The sequence below is a fragment of the Nicotiana tomentosiformis genome, chromosome 4 (assembly GCF_000390325.3).
Source record: "Nicotiana tomentosiformis chromosome 4, ASM39032v3, whole genome shotgun sequence".
In the NCBI taxonomy this organism is placed as follows: Eukaryota; Viridiplantae; Streptophyta; class Magnoliopsida; order Solanales; family Solanaceae; genus Nicotiana; species Nicotiana tomentosiformis.
Window position 1 is genome coordinate 90904373 of NC_090815.1, and position 21609 is coordinate 90925981.

The 21609-nt window shown below is 36.4% G+C and overlaps 2 protein-coding genes across 2 annotated transcripts; both read right to left on the reverse strand.

Moving 5' to 3' along the window:
- Nucleotides 1-7471: 7471 nt before the first annotated feature.
- On the reverse strand, nt 7472-9128 carry LOC104121656 (zinc finger protein ZAT3-like). The gene has a single exon (XM_009633700.4). It carries the CDS (start codon nt 8915-8917, stop codon nt 7751-7753), a length of 1167 nt encoding a protein of 388 aa, XP_009631995.1. The 5' UTR covers nt 8918-9128; the 3' UTR covers nt 7472-7750.
- A 782-nt stretch (nt 9129-9910) lies between these two features.
- Nucleotides 9911-21337, reverse strand: LOC104121655 (serine/threonine-protein kinase STY46-like). The gene is made up of 16 exons (XM_009633699.4): nt 20795-21337; nt 20047-20161; nt 19129-19226; nt 18890-19000; nt 17932-18004; nt 16103-16213; nt 15586-15636; nt 14636-14775; nt 14423-14530; nt 13851-13924; nt 13039-13214; nt 12272-12367; nt 11310-11390; nt 11169-11219; nt 10460-10600; nt 9911-10345 (listed from the first exon to the last, which is right to left on the reverse strand). Exons 1-16 carry the CDS (start codon nt 20980-20982, stop codon nt 10316-10318), a joined length of 1644 nt encoding a protein of 547 aa, XP_009631994.1. The 5' UTR covers nt 20983-21337; the 3' UTR covers nt 9911-10315.
- Nucleotides 21338-21609: the final 272 nt, after the last annotated feature.

The window sequence follows — 21609 nt, forward strand, 5'->3', positions numbered from 1 at the left end:
TGAACACGAATCGACAAGGCCAAATATAGCACACATTCCCCCAAATCCTTTGCTCAAATTACCACTGATGTTTTCTTTCCTTAGCCGTAATAACCCACCAATACACCGATAACCAGAAACCGCACAAGGTGACAATAACACAATCTAATCATAGACGGTAGGGTTCTCCCACTTAGCTTGAAGCTACAATTACATAACCCTGGGACCCGCCAAGGTTCCTTCTTCCCTATCGACATCAGCTAAAAGTCTAACAACGCATTCCAAACTCGAAGTCATGTTGCATCCAAATAAAATCCATGGTCCTAGTCACTGCCCATCACGATTCCCAAATTGCTCTAAGCTTCCCTCAAGGCGTATGGCTATCCTACCACGGAACCCATATGCTACTCTGCCGCTCTCCCACTTTGGTCAAACCCTCTCCTTTAAGCAACTCCTCGACTTCTACTTTTCACACGTGACCTCCTATCAATTCAACTACCGCAAGACACCTCCCACGTGTACTTCCTCGTCCTTCACTGCCCAATTGTTGCTCCAAACCCGAATCCCTCTTTGTAATATCCGAACATATGAGTCGCCACCAACTCTAAACCTCTTAGAAGATCATCTTTCTCAAGCCATCAATACTAGAAGTACCAATTCGATTCCGAAATTGCTACACTCCGTTATCTCTAGCAATCGCATCTCAAGCGTCATTTCACATCACCCTACCCCGAAGGCAATTTGAAGAAGACCGTAACACCGGCGAGCTTAACAAGTTCAATCAAGGACGACGACACCACATCACAGATGAAATTCCACCACTCTCAAAATACCAAGTCTCGTTACTCCATAAACCTAAACACTCATAGTTCGATTGCCTTTCCTCCGCTGGAAATAAAACACTGAGCCTCCGAATCATGCACTGATTAAAACCTCATTTCAAGTCATTCATTGCCTCGATGCATAGACAGGCATCCTACCATTACACAATCACGGTGCAATAACAATGCAGGAATCGTCATAATAATCAATGCCAAATCTCAAAACCATAAGAAATACTGATGCTGAGCTGAAACGACAGGACGGCCTTCCGCAAGGCGACGACTCTAGCACAATCAAATACGCAAGGAGAAACATCATGCACCACATCTGTAGTACCATTACAATTCCTTAATTCCCAATTTATAACAAGCGCTTCATGTTGCATAAGATTTTATAGGAAATAAATAACGGTACAAGCCTCAAAAGAATCAATTCACACGATGAGGAATCAAGAAGGGAAGTGCTCCTAATAGCCTTGTAGCCTCTCGAAGATAAGTACAGACGTCCTTGTACCGATCCGCAAGAGTCTACTAGACTCGCTCATGACTCGTGAGACCTAAGTGAATCCAGCGCTCTGATACCATATTGTCACGACCCAAAATCTATTAAAGGTCGTGATGGCGTCGGACACCGATGTCAGGCAAGCCAATAATAAATACTCAATTTGGTTCTCTTTTTAATATTTTGAAATCATATTTTTCCTTTCATTAAACAATAGAATATGGAATTTACAGAGTAAATGATAATATTTTTAACAAATTTCAATACAAAACAACTCATAGTCACCCCAAAACCCGGTGTCACAAGTGCATGAGCATCAACTAGGAATATAAAATAAAATACAGCATCTGTCCGGAATACAAATTTGGACAGAAGAAATATAAATACTCTGAAGGAGACTCTACCGACTGCGGGTCGTAATGTGAAATGCAGCTCACGTTAGTCCCCGTATGCATACACGCCTCTGCTCTTACAAGGCCACTAGTCACATATGTACCTGCACAAAAATATGCAGCAAGTGTAGCATGAGTACGTAATCAATGTGTACCCAGTAAGTATCTAGCCTAACCCCGGAGGAGTAGTGACGAGGGGTCGACATAGACATTCACTAATGGTCCAATAATATCAAGTACAGTAAATATAAGGCAGAGTAAATAAATGAGGTAAACAAGTAATAAATCACGTGGTACAAATTCCCCCTCTTTACAAGGAACTTAAGCTCTCCATTAGAAATTTTCTCCTTAACCGGAGCATATATATATATATATATATATATGTGTGTGTGTGTGTGTGTGTGTGTGTGTGTGTGTGTGTGTGTGTGTGTGGATCTCATCAGATAGATCGTCATAACTCAAATCGGGAAAACTCACAGATACACTGGCTTTTTGCCAAATATTACGCATGAATCCATGAGGATATGATATAGGAAATGCCGAGGCGTACGGCCCGATCCAACATAAAAGTTTAAATTGTGCACTGTCGAGGATCGAACGGCCCGAACCATAGATACATCTATTAAATTGCCGAGGCGAACGGCCCGATCCCATAAGAGTAAGAAGCCTTGACGGGTCCTTGACCACACTCACGAATAAACGTGTGAGTTGTAATTTCTTTAACAAAAATTTTTCAATGAAGTATATATATAGCGAAAACATACCGTAAGAGGAGTAGAATTATTTGGTGACTAATCATGAACTCGTGAAGTCTCTACAATAACAAGTCTAGTCTCGAGTAGTAATGTAAAACAGAGGAATTTAATAGGTGAGAGATTGCTCAAATAATACAGCTATAGCATGATGTGAACCTAAGCCTACCCGGACAATAACATGAATGTAGCTACATACGGGCTCTCGTCACCTCGCGCGTACATTGTCCCCCCCCCCCCCACAACAATAGCACACATCAATATACAATACCTAGGGGTAATTTCCCCCTCACAGAGTTAGACAGGAGACTTACCTCACTCCGACGTTCCAAATTTGGCTCCAACACAGCCCTAACACCTCGAACCGGTGACCGCCGATACAAAACTAGTCAAATAAGATGCAGCCCAATCAAAATATACTCTAATACTCATAATTAATCAATTTATAATAATTTCCAACTCCGCTCAAAAATTCGATAAAATCACCATCGGGCCCACGTGCCCGGATTCCGAAAATTTTTGAAGATAAACTTTACCCATAACACCACGAACCCAAATATATAATTTATTCCAAATTCCAAGTCCAATTTCGTGGTAAAAATTCAAAAATACCAATGTCTAGGTTTTTCTTCAAAATCCCAAATTTTTACTAATTTTCATGAATTTTCAAGCCTAAGTTCGTATATTTAACTCACAAGTGGTAGAAATCACTTACTTCATTATGGACAATGAAAATGGTACTCCAAAATCGTTCCAAGGTCGGCTCTCATAGAGAAAATGAAATGAAAATGGCCAAAATTCTGTTTTATAAAAAACTCACTGCCCAGCGGATCTTCCCACCTGCGGTGCTAGGTCCGCTTCTGCGGAGGCCTTCAAGCCCAGGGAGGGCCGCTTCTTCGGACGTGAGCTTGCTTCTGCGGTCCCGCTTCTGCGGCAAGCGTGTCGCTTCTGCGCCTAGTCCCGCACATGCACCTTTCCTCCTCGCACCTGCGCATTCGCGGGTGCATACGAAATTCCGCACCTGCGGTCCCTGGCCAAACACTTCAGAGCTGCTTCTGCGACCAAACCCTCGCACTTGCGGGCTCGCACAGGTGCGGTTACACCAGAACTGATGCAACCAGCAGCCCTTTTGAGTTTCCAACTCAATCCGCGCATCATCCGAACGGCATCGGGGCCCCCCGAGGCCCCGTCCAAACATACCATCAAGTTTGAAATCATAAAACGGACTTGTTTGAGCCTTTAAATCACATTAAACAACATCGAAATCATGAATCGCACTCCAATTCAAGCTTAATGAACTTTAAAACTTCAAACTTCTATATTCGATGCTGAAACCTATCAAATCATGTCTGATTGACCTCAAATTTTGCACACAAGTCACATTCGACATTACGGACCTACTCCAACTTCCGGAATCGGAATCCGACCCCGATATCAAAAAGTCCACTCCCGACCAAACTTCTTAAAATTATCCAAATTTTCAACTTTCGCCCAAATGACCCCAAAATGACCTACGGACCTCCAAATCCATTTCCGGATGCGCTTCTAAGACCGGAATCATCATACGGAGCTATTCCTAGACTCGGAATCCCAAACAGGCGTCGATATCATTGAAATGCACTTCAACTCAAATTTATGAAATTCTTCCAAAATGCCAACTTCCATAATAGGCGTCGAATCTCGGGTCATCCAAAACCCGATCCGGACATGCGCCTAAATCCAAAATCATCATACGAACCTGTTGGAACCTTCAAATCCCGATTCTGAGGTCGTCTACTCAAAAATCACACTTTACTCAATTCCTCCAACTTAAAGCTTCCGAAATTAGAATTTTCTTTCCAAATCAACTCCGAACTTCCCGAAATTAAATTCCGACCACGCGTACAAGTCATAATACCTGAATTGAAATTGCTCGGGTCTCAAACCACTGAATAACACGCTAGAGCTCAAAACGACCGGTCGGATCGTTACATAAAGAATATTAATTGTTTGAGCTCTTTTTTCTTACTTTGGTAAAAATAAATATAGATAGAAAAAATATTTGAAAGTACTTTGAATATTTTTATACTAAAATTAGGACATAAAAATGATACTTTTCATTGGCTAACAACAATCTACTACCTATTCTAAGCCGTAAATTTTCTTTTTCTTAAAAAAGGAAAGGTTTTGTTTAGTTTTTTTCATGCTTATAGCATACCTTAGGCCTCATCACATAGAAGTTTAAACAAGAAATATTTAACATATACAATTTTAGTTGATTTGGAACTCCTAAATATTAGGAAAATAATGCACAAAATTTAGTTGATTTAGAATTTCTAAATATTTGCAAAATAATAAAATTACTATTTTGTCTAATGTGAAATCTAATCTTAAAGGGTAAAAAAGGCAAACAACATTTCGCTAAGAGCCTTCGTGCTTTTAATATAGTATAGATTTGTTCTTCTGAAGCTAATCGTCGTACAACTTATCAATTTATTAAGTAACATTATTTTATCATGATTAAGTAATTAATTTATGTAAAAATAATATCTTTTAATCATGGTTAAGTGATAAATATATATAGAAAATATTTGTTGGTTAGTGTAAATATCTTGTGTAAGTAGGGGTGTATATAAGGCGGGTTGATTCGGATTTTTTAACTACCAAACCAAATCAATTGTATCGAGTTATTAAATCTGAAGATCAAACCAAACCAATAAAAGTCGGGTTTTTAAATCTCGATTTTTCTCGAGTTTTTGGGTTTTTTTCCATAAAGTCTTCATAGCACAAATCATAGAATTTGTGCTCCAAATATTTTTTTAATTTTAGTAAGACAGAACTATATAAGGTGTTTTTCAATAAAATAACATAAATATGAGATGATTCATGGCATTGTACTAAAATATTCAACAATAAAGATAATAAAATCGCATAAAATAAATATTAGTATTAATAAGCTATAATAAAAATAAACATAATTTAAACTTACTAATAAGTTGCTAAAATAAGTACGACTAATAAGTAATATTATTTACATGACTAAACACTAAAAGAAAAATAAGTTATGCATTTTATCATGATAAGCTAAAAAAAAAAAAAAAATAGACATCCAACACTATTTTCATTCATATATAATACAATTGAATGTCTTTTATAGCATTAGTATTGATTTGATTTTGGTTTAGAATTTATTTGAGTTACTAACATTTATGGACTATAAAACTTATTGAAGCATCCAAAAATTATAAGTGCAAGCTTGAAATATACGTTAAAAGATAAAACTATGAAAAAGCTTAAGAAATATTTATAAACTACACTACAATAAATATTTTTATGTATTATTTAAAAATTCTATACATATAATGTCGGGTTGGTTTGGTTTCGGTTTGACTTTTTTTAGTTAAAACCAAACCAAATCAAATATCGTCGGGTTTTTTTTCCAACACCAAACCAAACTATAATCGGGTTTTTTTCTCGGTTTGACTCGTATTATCGGGTTGGTGCGGTTTGTCTGTTTCATTTGTACACCCATGTGTGTAAGTAATATCTTAAGGTATACTTTCCTTCTTGTATATCATTTTACTTTTTTCCGTTCTAGTTTTAGGTGTTACTTATTCAAATTTGACCTAATTTTCGGGTTTAACTATCATTAATTAATTTTGCCTAAAAGAAAGATAATTTACTTCATTCGATTTGTTGATCCCTAATCCTGCATATATTGTTTAACACTTTAACTATACACAAATAAAGTAGTATAAAGTGTTCTTCTTAATTTCTAAGTTGAAAACACATTAAAGAGTCAAACAAAGACTATGGAAAGTTCTCTTAACTTATTCTATTGATCTATTTCCATGGTCATAATAATTCCAAAAAGAATGCCCAACTAAAAAGGCTATTAGATACAAACTTTAAATCCAGATTTCGTTATACTCATCATTTAATTAACAAGTGTAGAATTATCAGCAAATTAGTGGGAACACTTTGAAATAAGTATATAAGACTTTGAGAAGATTGACAATGAGAGAGTATGATTGGATGTTGACTAACTCCTGCTTATAGAAAATGGAGAAGTTCACCAACTCAGTATTAATTAATTGAATTGGTATTAATCGGACGCAATTTTTTTTTTCTGGTTTTAGATTTAAATAAAAAGGGAAGGGAAGAAACAGCTAAAGTTAGTGTTATGACAAAAAGATGAGTATCAATAATATCATGATTTTTAATATACTTGGCCAAAGTAAACAGAACGAAAAATAAAATGAGTATAATTTAACTTGTTACAGTTTACATGTTCGTCACCTCCTCACCACTACGAAAAGGTGAGTCCCAATCTCTCAGTCTCTTTTTTTTTTCCTTTTCTTTTTTCATAATTATTTTTATATATAATTTTCTTTTCTGGTGGAGTGGGGCAGTTTGACATGGGATGCTAGCAAGGGATTGGAAGGATCGTGGAAATTTGCAATGACATGCATGCAAATTTTAATATTTAGAAATAAAACACTTTTTTGTTCTTTATCTTATATTATATGTCTCTATTGCTAGCTTAATCATTATCAAATACTAATAGAATCTTTCACTAATGCCAATTAGTTTCATTTTTTTTCAATCATTGGTATCCCTTCGAGCTCACACATTGTTAACTAATGTTGCATGTATCCCTTCAAGCTCACACATCACTTGTGTCCCCAACAGCAAAACTAATCTATAATGCCAGAATTTAAATCAAATAAATCAAAATAGAACGAAAATATATCCGGTATATTCTCACAAGTACAAGTGAGATCTGGGGAGGGTGGTATGTACACATATCTTATTTCTACCTTGCAAATGTAGAAAGACTGTTTTCAGTAGACCGTCGGCTCAACGAAAGTAAAATTACATCAGTTATGACAAAGAACTACGGAAAGAGAAACATTAACAACAGCCAGAAAAATAATATAACCGAAACAAAACAAATATCATGTAATGATAGTGATCTAAAAATCAAATAAACCAAGATATACAAGTAAATGAACTACTCCAAATTTACATGTAACAATGCTGCTATTTCACACCGAGAAATTATTACTCATACCTATCACAAATGTGTGGTACAAATATCAGTGTCATTAAGGAGCCCCAAATTAATCACAACAGAAATTCTAACTCCTAATTTTGGAGCCATTAGAAGGAACAAAACCTTCAAAAGTTAGTCAAACTCCTATATATGCTACATCACTAATATGATTGAAACCTTAGCTAATATTCCTAGCCAATATAGGTTATAACACTAATATCAGTACACATCACAAGAACCTTTGTACATTTCTTCATAACAAATTCCTACTAAAGTCCCAACCTCAAGTCCAATTCCAATCCTGAAATAGATGAATAAGAAGCTGAAGAATCATCTTGATCATCTCCTGAGATTGTAACAGGAGGAAAATTGAGATCCAAATTAGCAACATTATTTTCCTGCACCTTCGGATTGACAATGACAGCTCGCGTTAAGTCTGATTCTACGGCTGATATTGTTGTTGTTGTTGCTGTTGTTATTTCGTCCCCGAGTTTTTCCCCATGACACCTTTTGTGTCCTCCCAAAGCTTGTCCACTTGAAAAAACTCTCAAACATATACTACACTTATGTCCCAATACCATCAACCTCTTGTTATCATTGCTAATTGTATCTTCACTATCACTGCACATAATTCCTATATTGCCCTCTTCTAATTGCTGGCTACATTCCCCATAATTTCTTGTATTTGCAGAACAACCCTTGACATTCTTGTGAGTTGCCCTATGTCCCCCTAATGCCTGGTGTGAACCAAATACCTTCTTGCAACTTGTGCACTCAAATTTACAACAATTATTATTCTCTCCAGAAGAAAATGTCCCAGATTCAATTACACCCTTTTCTCCATCTATAACCATGTGATCAACGTCCCTAACAACGTTGTCATTTTCCAACAACACATTACAAGGAGTACGAGGCTGTCCATTAGACAATAGTAATAAGCAGTCGGCAATTTCATGATCCTCGTCAGTTAGTAAAAGGGAATAATTGGGGGATTGTTGGGGAAATGAAGAATGAATTGGTCGTTTTAAATTGGGAGGAGGGTTAATACCACGCCATTGGCGTTCAGGGTGACAACGCATGTGACCAAAAAGGGCTTTCCATGACCAAAATTTCTTGCCACATTCAGTACAAGGCCTAGTAATTTTGGGGGCATTAGGGTCTGGTGGTTTCTTGGCACATTTAGGCTTAGTAATAACACCCGAAGTACTAGGATTAGTACTACTGATTCTAAAGGAGTTATCATTGATTCTTAACAATTTGCTTCTTTTCTTTCTGGGATTTTGAGGTTTGTACCTGGCATTTGTCTCAAACATGGTGAATCTCCTTGATGCTTCTTCTTCATGGGTTTGATCATCGCCAATTACGTGACTCTGTAGAACAAGGGGGGGTTGAATAAAATCTGAAATAGTAGTGCAATAGGTGTTTTGGTTGTCCATATTTCTTTGATTTTCAAGAAAAGGAGAAGGACACTAGTAGTTTTACTTGTGTAAATGTTTACAGTTAAAAGATAAGAGAAGGGTTTAATTGGTGTTTGGGTGCTGTAAGAAAGAGGGGATAGAGGTAAAGAGCGGTTACGCTGGTGCTGTAAGAAACAGGGATAGAGGGAAACAGCAGTTACTCGGACTTGGGGAGTATGTTAAATGGGGCAGGTCATTATCTCTCACAATTACCACCCATATAACTCAACATGGGCGTATGCTCACATAAAAATTACTACAAATAAACATTATAGTAATAATTTATAGTATTTAGTGATAACATCTAAGTTACTATTATTTTCTCTAGTGTGGCTATGCTTAATTTGCGTATTATGTAGTGAAAATAATATGTTGTACTCCCTCCGTTTCAATTTATGTGAACTCATTTGACTAGGTACGGAATTTAAGAAAAGAGAGAATGACTTTTGAACTTGTGGTGTAAAATAAAGCACATATATTTTGTGTGACTATAAATCATTGTATAAAGGTAAATTGTTTCCAAATAAGGAAAGAGGTTATTCTTTTTAATACGGACTAAAAAAGAAATAGGTTCACATAAATTGAAACGAATGAAGTATATAATTTAAATTAAGTTAAATATTATTTCAAGGATCGTGCATATGTCATTAGCTACTATTTCTTTTTCAAACATCTTAACCAATTTTTCTTTTAGTATGTGAAATCATGGCATGATTATTGATTCAACCACTCTTAACTGGCTCAAACTTGATCCTGTTCCTATTTAACCGCCCTAAAAACCGACTCTACGGCACTAATTATTATTATTATAATTATAATTATAACAAGAACAAGAACATTCAAATTATCTCATATGTAGCACATCTCAAGCCAAACAGATCCACGTGAAAAGTGATTCGAGTATTCTCAAGCCAATTGATACATCAGGCTATATGTAGCATCAACCAAGAGCTTTCTCCTCAAACTTGCTCATTAGGCGAAACAACAGCGCATTCAATTGAACAGAAAGTAACAGCCCAACAAGTTGATCTGAACCAAACTCGAAAACGCTGGTACACTTGTGAAATTCTCACCCAAACTCCTTTATCATCCCCCAAAACCCCACCCCTCAAAAAAAAAGACATTACATTTTCCTTAAAGGGGAAAAAAAGATTTTACAAGGATGTTAGTGGTATTTTTGATGCAGTAACGTGTTATCAGAAAATCGAGTCACTTTGCTATCAACTCCAAAAATGGCCAGCAGTTCTCTGTGTCTTTCGCTTGTAACATAGATCTCACCCAAAAAATAAAGGTCTGTGTATATATGGCCTGGTAAAGAAAATCCTCTCTGTTGTTACTGTTAAAGTGTGTCGTTAGTCCAATACATGTAGCACATGTTCATCTCTCATTTGGAGCCTCTACCGCATCCTGTGAGACACAAATAATAGAAATAGTCACAGGATAAATCGGAAGACGCACGTCAAAAATGGTAATCCAATTGAGGGATATTGGACCAAGTACAATGTATAGAGATATGTTTACCTCAACTTCCTGCAAGAGTAGTTCAAGTTCAACTTGTATTTCAGAGAAGCTGGGTCTATCACTCGGAATGGCCTCCCAACACCTCTGCATCAAGTCTAGCAGCCTCGGGTGTGCATTCTCTGGAAGCTCTGGTCGGAGGCCCTAGGAGACAACATAATAGTGTCAGACTCAGAGACGAGTTAGAATGAAATGTAACAGATGGCACGGGAAAAGTATCATCTGACTTTGCTAGTGTTCCTTCTTTCCTAAAGTCAGTATCCTTAATTAATATCATAATGGCTATACGAGCAATCATGCACATAATATAGATATTGCATGCATCGGTATTTGGCCCATGAATGTTATCTAAATTCCAACTATGCACATCCACTCGAGATCCAAGGACGTAGGACTGTTTAAAGGACTTGGAACTTTACACCTGCAGGAAAAATCTAGCTATGCACACTATCATTTAGATAAAAGGAATCTCACTTGTTCTTAGGGGTTCATAAAACATTGTTAGCATGTAATGAGGCTAACATTAACCAACTATACAGCACTACACAAAACTTCATATCTGTTTTAAGTTTTACAGCACAAATATGCAAGGAGCCCTTCCACTCCCGAAATGCGAAGCCCTCAAACGCCTAAAATAACAGACTAGCTTGCTTAACGGGAAAATATAATTCACAACATGCTCCACGTGCTAAAAGCAAATTGCAATACAGACCTGTCTCACTCCTAGAGCAGCTTGTAGTGGGGTCATGGTGTCATATGGAACCTGTAGCATCAAAAAGTACATGAATCAAAGGAGGCACAACCTTAGCTTCTGATGGCCATCATGTGACTTCTTTCATGAGTAGTCAAATACCTTTGCTGTTACAAGCTCCCAAAGAACAATAGCAAAACTAAACACATCTGCTTTCTGATCGTATGGCTGATGATTGATGACCTAAAAGGAAAAGAAAAGTTTAATAGACCAAGCATGCAGTAGCAGACAAGATACTTATGGATGTGGTAATATACTTCATATATGTTAGACACCACAAACTCAGCCCTTGGTCTTAATTATCTATCATCAAACAGGGTGGAGAGAGACAAATAAAGCACATAGGCTCCTCCATCATAGAGAAGCATGGAACCACGAGCGAGATCTTGTGCAGGACTATGGAATAATGCCTCATCTTAGGAAAGCCATATTATTACAAAACTCTGAATAATCAATCCTAGAAACTTCATGGCTATAAGCAATTTCAGAAAATTACAGCTTAAAACTAGAAGAGCCCAACTGATAACGGCTGCATGTAAAGGAGTATTAGTACCAATGAGCAGACTTCCCAAGTGTCTCGAGCACCCTTGTACAACCATGTCATTTTTCTTTTAATTGTTGTACAACTATGTTATGTTATGCAACAAACAAAAACAAATAGGAAAGTGAAGTTAATTAATACTGTCATAAAAGCATTAGAATCCGATATACAAGTAAAGATTTAATGAGATTCAGAAGGAAAAAAAAAGAAGGATCTTTGGAGCATTTAAAACTATGCACTAAAAAGGACGAGAAGCTCAAATGGTTATCCGAACTGGGGGTTAAAAATATTATCAAAATCAGCATATACGAATCATTCTTTTTCCACTCAAGCAGCTGCAAAGAGAACTTCCAGCAGCACAACAAGTTAGGCAAGTCTTTCTATTTGACTGCCGAAATCAAGTGGGCTCCATTCACAACAAAATCACTTGTATGTTTAACTGGCTTATCAGGGTACAGACGCATATCTGATATTCCGTACTGAATCAAATAATTCACAAATTTAGCAGAGAAAATAGCCGGACCTCAGGGGCCATCCATCTATACGTTCCAGTCTCAGCTGTCATGACACCCCCCTTATTTTGGAAACGAGCAACACCAAAATCTGCCACTTTAACAACCTTATCACAGATTACAAAGTCAATCAAAATAGGTGTGGTGTAGATAATGCAAAACGTAAGCAAATAAAATAGGTAGGCATTCAAATCATGAGCAATTAAAAAGGAGAAACAAATTGATGGAAGAATTAATTCTCGGTAAACATGACAGGTGTGAAGATCCATAAAAATTCAAAAGCTTGCGTTTTTACAGTGAGAATCCTGCTCTTTCCTCAATAGTAACAGTATGAATTCATTATGAAAAAATCTCAAATAATAGGACATTCCTTTTCAATCCTTTATAATACAGCCAATCCCATTAAAACATAGTACCAGTTGAAGCGAACCTCCAGTCCAATAGAGTAAGCACTGAACATAGCAGTTCTTTGAAAAGTAGAAACTGAAGAATTAGATCGATGTATAATCTTTAATTGAATAATTTTAGAAAACAATGGAATTTCCATATTAATCGAGTATTTCTTCTTTTTAATATTTGGAAAATATTTTTGGCGATTCGAATTTTTTAATATTATTTGTTTTATTAGGACTAATGTCTATTTCTGGAGTTACTTTTTGATGTTGAAGAATTAACGAAAAACGTTGATTTATGACCAAAGGAAAGTGGACTCGGTGCTCATGAAGTCATGTTGTAGCACGATTAAGGATGAAATTACTTCATTGTTTGCACAACTTACATTGTTCGCATCCATAAGTAAATTTGCTGTCTTCAGATCCCTGTGAATAATATTATTTTGATGCAAGTACCCCATTCCTTTGCAGACATCAATTGCAAAGCTTAGCAATTGTGAGAGTTGTAATATGACATGGTTTTTATGCAAGTAGTCGTACAAGCTCCCACCAGACATGTATTCTACAAAAAAGATCAGCATTAACACAAGAATAAGTCAATAAATATTATTTTCATCAGCTGACTTAAGTCCCACATATACCTTTGAAAAAAAGTCATCCACGGTATATGAATATTTCAAAAGGAGAGCGTTATGAGCACAACCTTGCATTGATATGAAAAAAACTGTGAAAACATATACATGCAACGGACCACGTTTCGCATTTTTTTCAAAAGCATTCAACAGCTATCAATCCATCATCAATTAACCATGCTAGTCAGGGTTGGCAATATGAATCCTCTATATATTACACTCTATTTGGGAAAACCTCAATTCAATACTGGTGAGTAATTTGTCCTTTAAGCAAAATTAGGAGTTCTCTAAAACTAAATTTCCTCTAAATCACACGTATCCCAATCCGAACGCCATGTAAGTATAACAACAATAACTAGATGGTACAATTAAATTTAAAAAATAAAGTACAGAAAAAATTGCAGCAATGAATGACCAAACACACTCTTCAGTTTACTGCCATGCAGCTGAGAATGTACAACTTCGATAAGGACAGCCAGAAGGCCATGGCATGAATTTACCCATGAACTGATTATAATCATAGTCTCGAATAGACCACACAACTGTTTGCCCAGCACTAATCATACCTGTAACTATGCACAGATGAGGTGACTCTGTGCATGCACCAATGAAACGAACAACATTTTTGTGCTGAACTTGCCTGTATGCAATAAGATTAAATCGTAAGATCGTGAAGGAGTATCTGAGAGGTGGTAACACTAATATAGTCATATGCACACAAAATATTACAACACACGAAATATTAATAATCATAACACATCTCTTTATAAAGCCCGATTTGCATCGTTATGCTTTGTATCATAAAATTGTGTTAGTACCAGTATCACCAAGTAACAAATGCAACTAGCATTTGAAGAATATAATATACAGAAATACACATAAGGAGGATCATGTATCCATCATATATATGTTTGGAACTTTTTTCTTGATTTACACGCCAAGGAATGCTCTGGTACTCTTAGTACCTTACCCCACAAGTCTTCAACCTGGAATTAACTTCGAGTTTGGTCTCCAAGTTAATAAAACTCCTCTAGTAGGCAACACAATGCACAGGACAAGGATGAAGCAACACAGTAAGTTTTGTGTCATCCCCCAGACTAAATAAGCTTCATACAACATAAGAGCTTAGATCACTCACCTCAAAATTGCTACTTCTTGATCAAACTCATCTTCCAATGTGTCATTCAAATGCTCAGATCTAATGAACTTGATAGCAACATCCATACCAAGATACATCCCATGATACCTTCATATGAGTAAAAGTTTAGAAGATAAGGGAGAGAACAAAGTTCCTATAAAGCTGGGAACCCAGAATTCATGCAAAACCACAGAAATACAATCCAAAACTCACAAATCGCCGCAAGATCCTGAAGCAATTCTTTCCCCAATCTTCAGTAATCTTCTATCAATTTCCCAATCTTCAGGTTTTGATCGTGCGAATATATACTTTTCAACAGCTGACTTTGAATGAGACGAACCAGACCATGATCCCTGTGTCATCCAGAAAATATGCTCATTACAATTTGGTAAATAAATTACATCATACTAATGAGCTTCAACAATACAACAACAAAGTAGATTCTGAGGAGATTCTAATCACGGTATCCATCACATATCAACTAGAAGGAAATTGATGATGGCTAATTGGAAATGAAGCTCTCAAGATTATAGCAGCTATATCATCCACATAAATATAGGTGTTGTTTTAAGTTACCCATGGCCTACTTCTTTACAAGATAAGTTTCCTTTTCAACGAAGTTACTAATGGCCTAGCCTATGCCACCCTAAGTAGGAAAAGGCTACATCAGTGGAACTTAAATTACTGAAACTTTTTGTCCTTTTCCGTTTAGGAAGATGGCATATGCAACTAGCAGCACGCCTTGAAACAATAGGAGCAAGTTCCTTCCCATGAGCTTTCATAAATTTCCCCTCTTATGCCTATTAATGTAGGAATCTCTAGTCTTTCTGTTAGAGTATCCAAAAGGAATATTATAGAAAAGATTGAGACGGTACCAGCACGGGCTTGAGGCGGAACTTCTCCAGATAATAAAAAAAGCTTCTGAAACATAAACCAAAAATCTTCCCCCCTATTAACTCACATTTATCTAGTGCAGTTATATTCTAGAAATCAAATGATTATTATCCTTTTTTAAATAAGCTCAAATGATTATTATCCTCGGAGAGCGAATAGCAACAAACAAGCAACCCCAAAACAATTGATTATTTATTGGAACTCCACAGAAAAAGCATAAAGGGTTAACTGAATAACATCATAACAAGAAGAAACCAAAACTAAATCACCTCAAATCTGGAAATTGCTTTCCCCAGTTCTTTATGCAAAGCCTCCGTATCCTGACCATAACATGGCAAAGTCAGCAACTTTTGTACACAGCACAGACACCTGCCATGCAAGAAATATAATCACAATGCTCACTTTCACTGAGGTTTACACTACCCTGTATTGACCATATGGAAGGTTTTCCTCGTGTATCAGTGTGTGTGTGATTTTTATATTTTCGAAGAGCAAGATTTCCTTATATCTCATGATGATTAACCACAACAATACCAAGACATTATTCAGCATACTTATAAGACTTTAGGGACAGAAATAGTAAATTGAGAGCCTAAAATAAGAGCATAATCATAGAGCCCCTAAATCATTTGTTCTTTTAAGTTTAAACCCCAAAAAGATCTATCGAATTAAGAGCTATTACCAGAAACACCAAAAAAGGAAGTGGCCATGTGAAATGATATAAACAAGATGTCAGAATCTGTACATCAAACCTAGTAGAAAAATGGTGAGCAACACTAAGCATACCTCAACAGGCCATCCATCCACCACAAATACATCTAATGAATACCCATCAGTTGTTGAGAACACATGAGCTTCTCGGATGTTAAGCCCTATATCAGAAAGTAAAGCAGAGAGCTAGAGTAGGAAAGTAGCCAGTTAGAGAACATGAGATAACATTAATCAGGGAAAAAGAAATATAAAAAAATGAATTCTCACATCCATTTCATCATAACATTATGCAAAATTGCCGGGATATATGCATTCAAAGAGGACTTTTAGCATGAAGACAAAAATATGAAAATGAACACAAGACAAACCATCAGAAGTGTTGTATTCGGAAAAGCCCAGAAACCAGGCATAATCGAATGTTTATAAGTGTTTATATCGGATCAAACCAAAAATTTATTGTACAGAACGAAAGATCCAGAAGCAAAATGTTGAAGTTTGTTGCCTTCTCAAACCTAAAAGCTAGCTCATGAGATGAAAATTGCCCAAGACCATATAAGGAGACAACAACCTATTCCCTAGGCCAATGTGCCCCTACTCCCAAGAAGTTGTTGGTCGGGATCGTGGAACTATCGCTCGAGAAGTAAGAAGCTGATCCATGTTTGGTCATAAGGATAATAGTTCTTCTTAGGTCAGGGGCGGCCGGACCGGGGATTACCCGCGATTGGTAATGGCACAACCAGAAGAGGAGTAGGGGAGACAAGGTTAGGCGCTGGTTAGCGCAGCGCATCTGTTTCGGGTACAGAGGCGACGAGAGGTGCTAACCCGACCACCCAACCCAGCAGGTTAGGGGCAGGCCGGCCATAGGTTCGAATCCTGCCACCTTTCTTGTGGATCAGCCTGTGGTTACCGGATGATGGGAATAACAAAGGGGCAATCTAACCATCCTTCCTCCACACGCCCAATCCTGATTAACTAGAGCGTGGATAACATGACATGGTGACCCAACATTGGGTAAACCAAGAATAGTGATGAGTGCGGCTCTGGTATCATATTGAAGTGTGTGGCCATTTCATCTGAAATCTTAAGGCCAGTCTAACTATGATACCATGTTGAAGTGTGAGCATACTTTCTTAATTATATCTTCAACATAAAGCTTTGTTTCCTTTAAAAGTTCATTGCAACGCAAACCACAGCGACGAGGGGTGCTAACCCGACCACCCAACCCAGCAGGTTAGGGGCAGGCCGACCATAGGTTCGAATCCTGCCACCTTTCTTGTGGATCAGCCTGTGGTTACCGGATGATGGGAATAACAAAGGGGCAATCTAACCATCCTTCCTCCACACGCCCAATCCTGATTAACTAGAGCGTGGATAACATGACATGGTGACCCAACATTGGGTAAACCAAGAATAGTGATGAGTGCGGCTCTGGTATCATATTGAAGTGTGTGGCCATTTCATCTGAAATCTTAAGGCCAGTCTAACTATGATACCATGTTGAAGTGTGAGCATACTTTCTTAATTATATCTTCAACATAAAGCTTTGTTTCCTTTAAAAGTTCATTGCAACGCAAACCACAGCAATGGATGAGAATTAACTAAAATAAGAAGAGAATATAGTAAAAAGTCTTTTAGAACTTCTATTAAACTCAAGCTGTATTACAAATTTCTTACAAAAGGTCCATCAGCTAGCAATAGGAGTTGGCCAATGAATTAACATGCTACAAACACTTCTATGTGATCTCCCCCTTCAGTATTCCACTTAGGCACTTACAGCAAACACAGCTAGAGATAACAGAAAACAACATCAAAGAGCAAGCAATCGAACTGAGCAGACCTTCAATTAAGTATTCTAGATAATTAAAAAAAAAAAGTTCTAGGTATATGAACCCTCTTATGGTTACCTGACTAAGAAGCTTGGGTTTGTCAATGGTAGAAAAGATAACTTCATGGATTGGAATATGCGAAATGTCATGCCTGCACTACAATTACTGGTGGTCAACTACTGAATATATTGCAGGTAGTTGCAATCTGCTTTTTGAGATTCAGATGTTAGAAACATTACAGCTAAAAGCATAACATACAAAATCATTGCCAACATCCTATAAACTTTCAATAATTATAGCCATTAGACTTACGCAATGACTAAAACGCACTGAAGTCAGAAGAAAATAGAAGTGTAGAGGACAAAGGTTGAAGAAGCAGCGAAAAAGCTTGGAAAGAAACATAAGAAAGCAAGACCTGTCAGTATTTTCTGCAGATACTGACAAAGCATGAGCCTAGTATTGTTGATCCTTTTTGTGGCTTAAATGATCCACACCACAAGTTTTTAAGCAAACGGAAGATGCAAATTGTGGTCGATCAAAGTAGATGGATTTATTTGCATGCTTTAACAGCAAAGAGACTTTGACTAACAATATGATTCTACAAGTGATTTTGGCATTACAAATTTGCTTAAACTTAAATGCTTGATTTACCTTTCAGATTAGAACAATTAATTCTCCCTCTATGTAGCACAATTCACTTTTTGAGAATCACATTCATATTCGGACGTAGTTTTCTCTAATGACCACGATTTTCTCATTCAACAATCTTGGATGCATAAGTACTCAATAAATGAAAACTTGTTCTAAATCAACATTACATGCAGTATTTGGAATATTGCAAATACTACAATTCAAGTTAAATAAATGCTAGATCTAAATTTTTCAGAGAAACTTTCAGATTCATAACAAAATTTACCATTACTAGATTATCCTCCGTTTTCTAGAAGCGTTGCTACTTATAAAGTAAATTTTAAAAATAAAAAATAAAAGACAAATAGAGAGGAGAAATAATCATAGAAGTTTGCTCTGAAACTACCTTCTGATAGAATCTTCTGCCGGAATTTCTTCTTTGCCATTGAAATTCTGTCTAACTTCCAAATTTAGGTCTTCAAGCTTAGAGAAAGTTTCAAAGTCATTCACATGTTTCCTGTATTTTGTTAAGCAGCAATGAGAAGGCAAATGAAAGAAAGTTAAAGCATACTAGTCTATCGGTAAAACTAAGTTCCTTGTCAAAATAAATGACCAAGTAAAAGTTGTCAAACTTGTAGAATTTACCTTATCCCTTCATTATTTAAGCTGCCACCTGGCTGTTGAGTCGGAAGATCATTGAACTCATGCTGACCCTCTACATCGTCGGATCTAGTCCAATAATTCTGTCAAGCAAAGCAAAATGGAAAACAGGTGCCATGTGTATTATCCATAGAGATTACATCAAAGAAAAAACCAATTTCTAGAAGAAACTTACACCTATTAAGACTATAAAGTTTGAAATAAAAAAATATGCAATGCAGTGAAACATAACGTAATCTACAAAGAGCAAGAATCCATCTGTAATATATATCCAACATGACGTAACTATGATCTTGCCAGATTATTTTACTAATAGATACCTAATTCCGATGGCATATAAACAATGATTCAACCAATCCTTATCTGTTTTTTATAGAGGATAATTCAACTATAATACGTAGAACTGAAGGAAAGATTCAGATGTAAAGCTATGTATCCTTTAATTAATGAAGAAAACAGCCCAAAGGTCGTTGAAACCATGCTAACAACAAAATGCAGATGAACATATAATGGCTGAAAACTTAATACTGGAAAATCTAGCCAAAAAAACAATGAATCAACAAAACCATCGCGTGAAATGATCAAATCAAAAAGAATAGTGATATTAAGGGTGCGTATAGAAAAAGATATACAAATAATAGATACTTAAATCAGATGGCATATCAACAATCATTCACGTCTGAAACAACACATAAAGCAATCAAATCAGTAAAAGAGAGAATCACGGACGCATGTGAGAAAGAAATTGACAATGATTAATGAAGGAACTTTAAAGCTACAAAAGCAACTCCAGCAATTAGGAAAAGCACAGAATACACTTAAACAGCCCAGAATCCACCAGCAATATCAGATGGCATCAAAGTGGTAGTAGACTTGCAACTATACGATAAATGGAGTTCGTACCTCTAAATATCGGACATGATAAGCAGGCTGATTATCGGGATCTTTTGCTCTAACAAGAATCTTCTGATGCAACAACACATCTTCTGCTCTATCCATATTAATATCCAACCCATAACTGAAGCATCAAAGATACTGTTAAATAACTAGCAGACTTGGTTCACCAACACAATTCAAACTCATGGCGTGCGCCTACAAAACATTACGTGTTGCACTACCTTTATCATTAAACCAAAGCCCAGAAGCTAGTTTAAATTATTTAACATGCTGTAATCTGACTTTCCTAATCAAATTACTTTATTAATCACAAAACAGAGTTCAACTATTATACAGAAAAAACATAGAGCTAATAACTTTATTGAATACTTTAATCAAATATCATAAATAGCTTAACTATTCATACAACCTAGTAATAATGGCTTCCATATATATATCTCACCACATAATCCTCCTCATTCCAGCTCGAAAATACAGGTACAAACAAAAATAATACCGCAAAAAACACCTAGGCACATAGATAGACACAAAATTTAACCTCTCATATTTTTTCAATATACACTCTCGAAGAAAAACAAATTCCTAATTATCCTCTCATTATCTAAGTTGACGAAATTACCGGCTCTCTACACTCCAGAAAACAGATGGAATTGCACACAAAATTCAGCTTGAGAAATCGCATATTAACAATACAAGTAAACGTCTTACATATTTTTGCGAAAAAAGGAAAATGCTAAAGCAGAGAAAATGAAACCTAGCAGGCAAGCGAGCAAAGTGAGAATCCAACTGCTCACGAAGCAACTCCGGATTAGTAACGGCCTCCGCATTTCCGCTCTGGACAAGACGGTTATAGACATCGTTCTTTATATCATACAGTAGTGCACAGCTCCCAAAACTCCTCGGCGGTGACGAACTCTCCCCTACTCCTTCAACCAAATCCATTTTCCTTCACTCAACTATATTTGTATATATTCTATATTACACACTACTTCAATAACAAAATCTCTCAAGGAACTGAATGAATTATGTCATGTAACCTTAAATTGATCGGAGAAGTCGCCGGACGACCGGTGACAGGACGAAATGGAGAGGAGGATACTACTGAAGTTGAAGGTGTAAAAGCGAGGGCAAATTTCCTCCAATATATCTTCTGTAGAGAGAAGAAGAAAGTCTCCCTTGTTATCCTTTCTTTGTAATGACTGAAATGAGAAAAAGGAAGTTTGACGAATGTCAGAAGGTTGGTTAAAAGGAAATAAGAGAGAGAAAAACGACTGTGTGTGTGTTTTGTGTGTGAGAGAGGTGGAGTGGATAGGATTCTGAACAGGTGACGATATATAAATGGTGCAATTACATAACTGGGTATGTAGTGTAAGAAATTGAATTTTGTAATTTTAAAAGCTACTAGTATAATATAATATGTATTTGATAGTACTAATTAATTACACATTTCATGAATAGAGTATTAATTAAGCTCTATCACTATTAGTAACTCGTACTTAATCTGCATTCAAACTATTTTTCATGTTTCTTATTTGGTTGCTAATCTTATGAGAAAGTGATAAAAATAAT

What these genes read in the sequence shown, in the direction of transcription:
- LOC104121656 (XM_009633700.4), bottom strand. Translation starts at nt 8,917, where the DNA reads ATGGACAACCAAAACACCTATTGCACTACTATTTCAGATTTTATTCAA.
- LOC104121655 (XM_009633699.4), bottom strand. Translation starts at nt 20,982, where the DNA reads ATGGATTTGGTTGAAGGAGTAGGGGAGAGTTCGTCACCGCCGAGGAGT. An exon ending in TTAAATAATGAAGGGATAAG is followed by an intron (nt 19,001 to 19,128) that starts GTAAATTCTACA and finishes AACAAAATACAG; the next exon opens with GAAACATGTGAATGACTTTG. An exon ending in TACTCTTGCAGGAAGTTGAG is followed by an intron (nt 10,346 to 10,459) that starts GTAAACATATCT and finishes TGTGTCTCACAG; the next exon opens with GATGCGGTAGAGGCTCCAAA.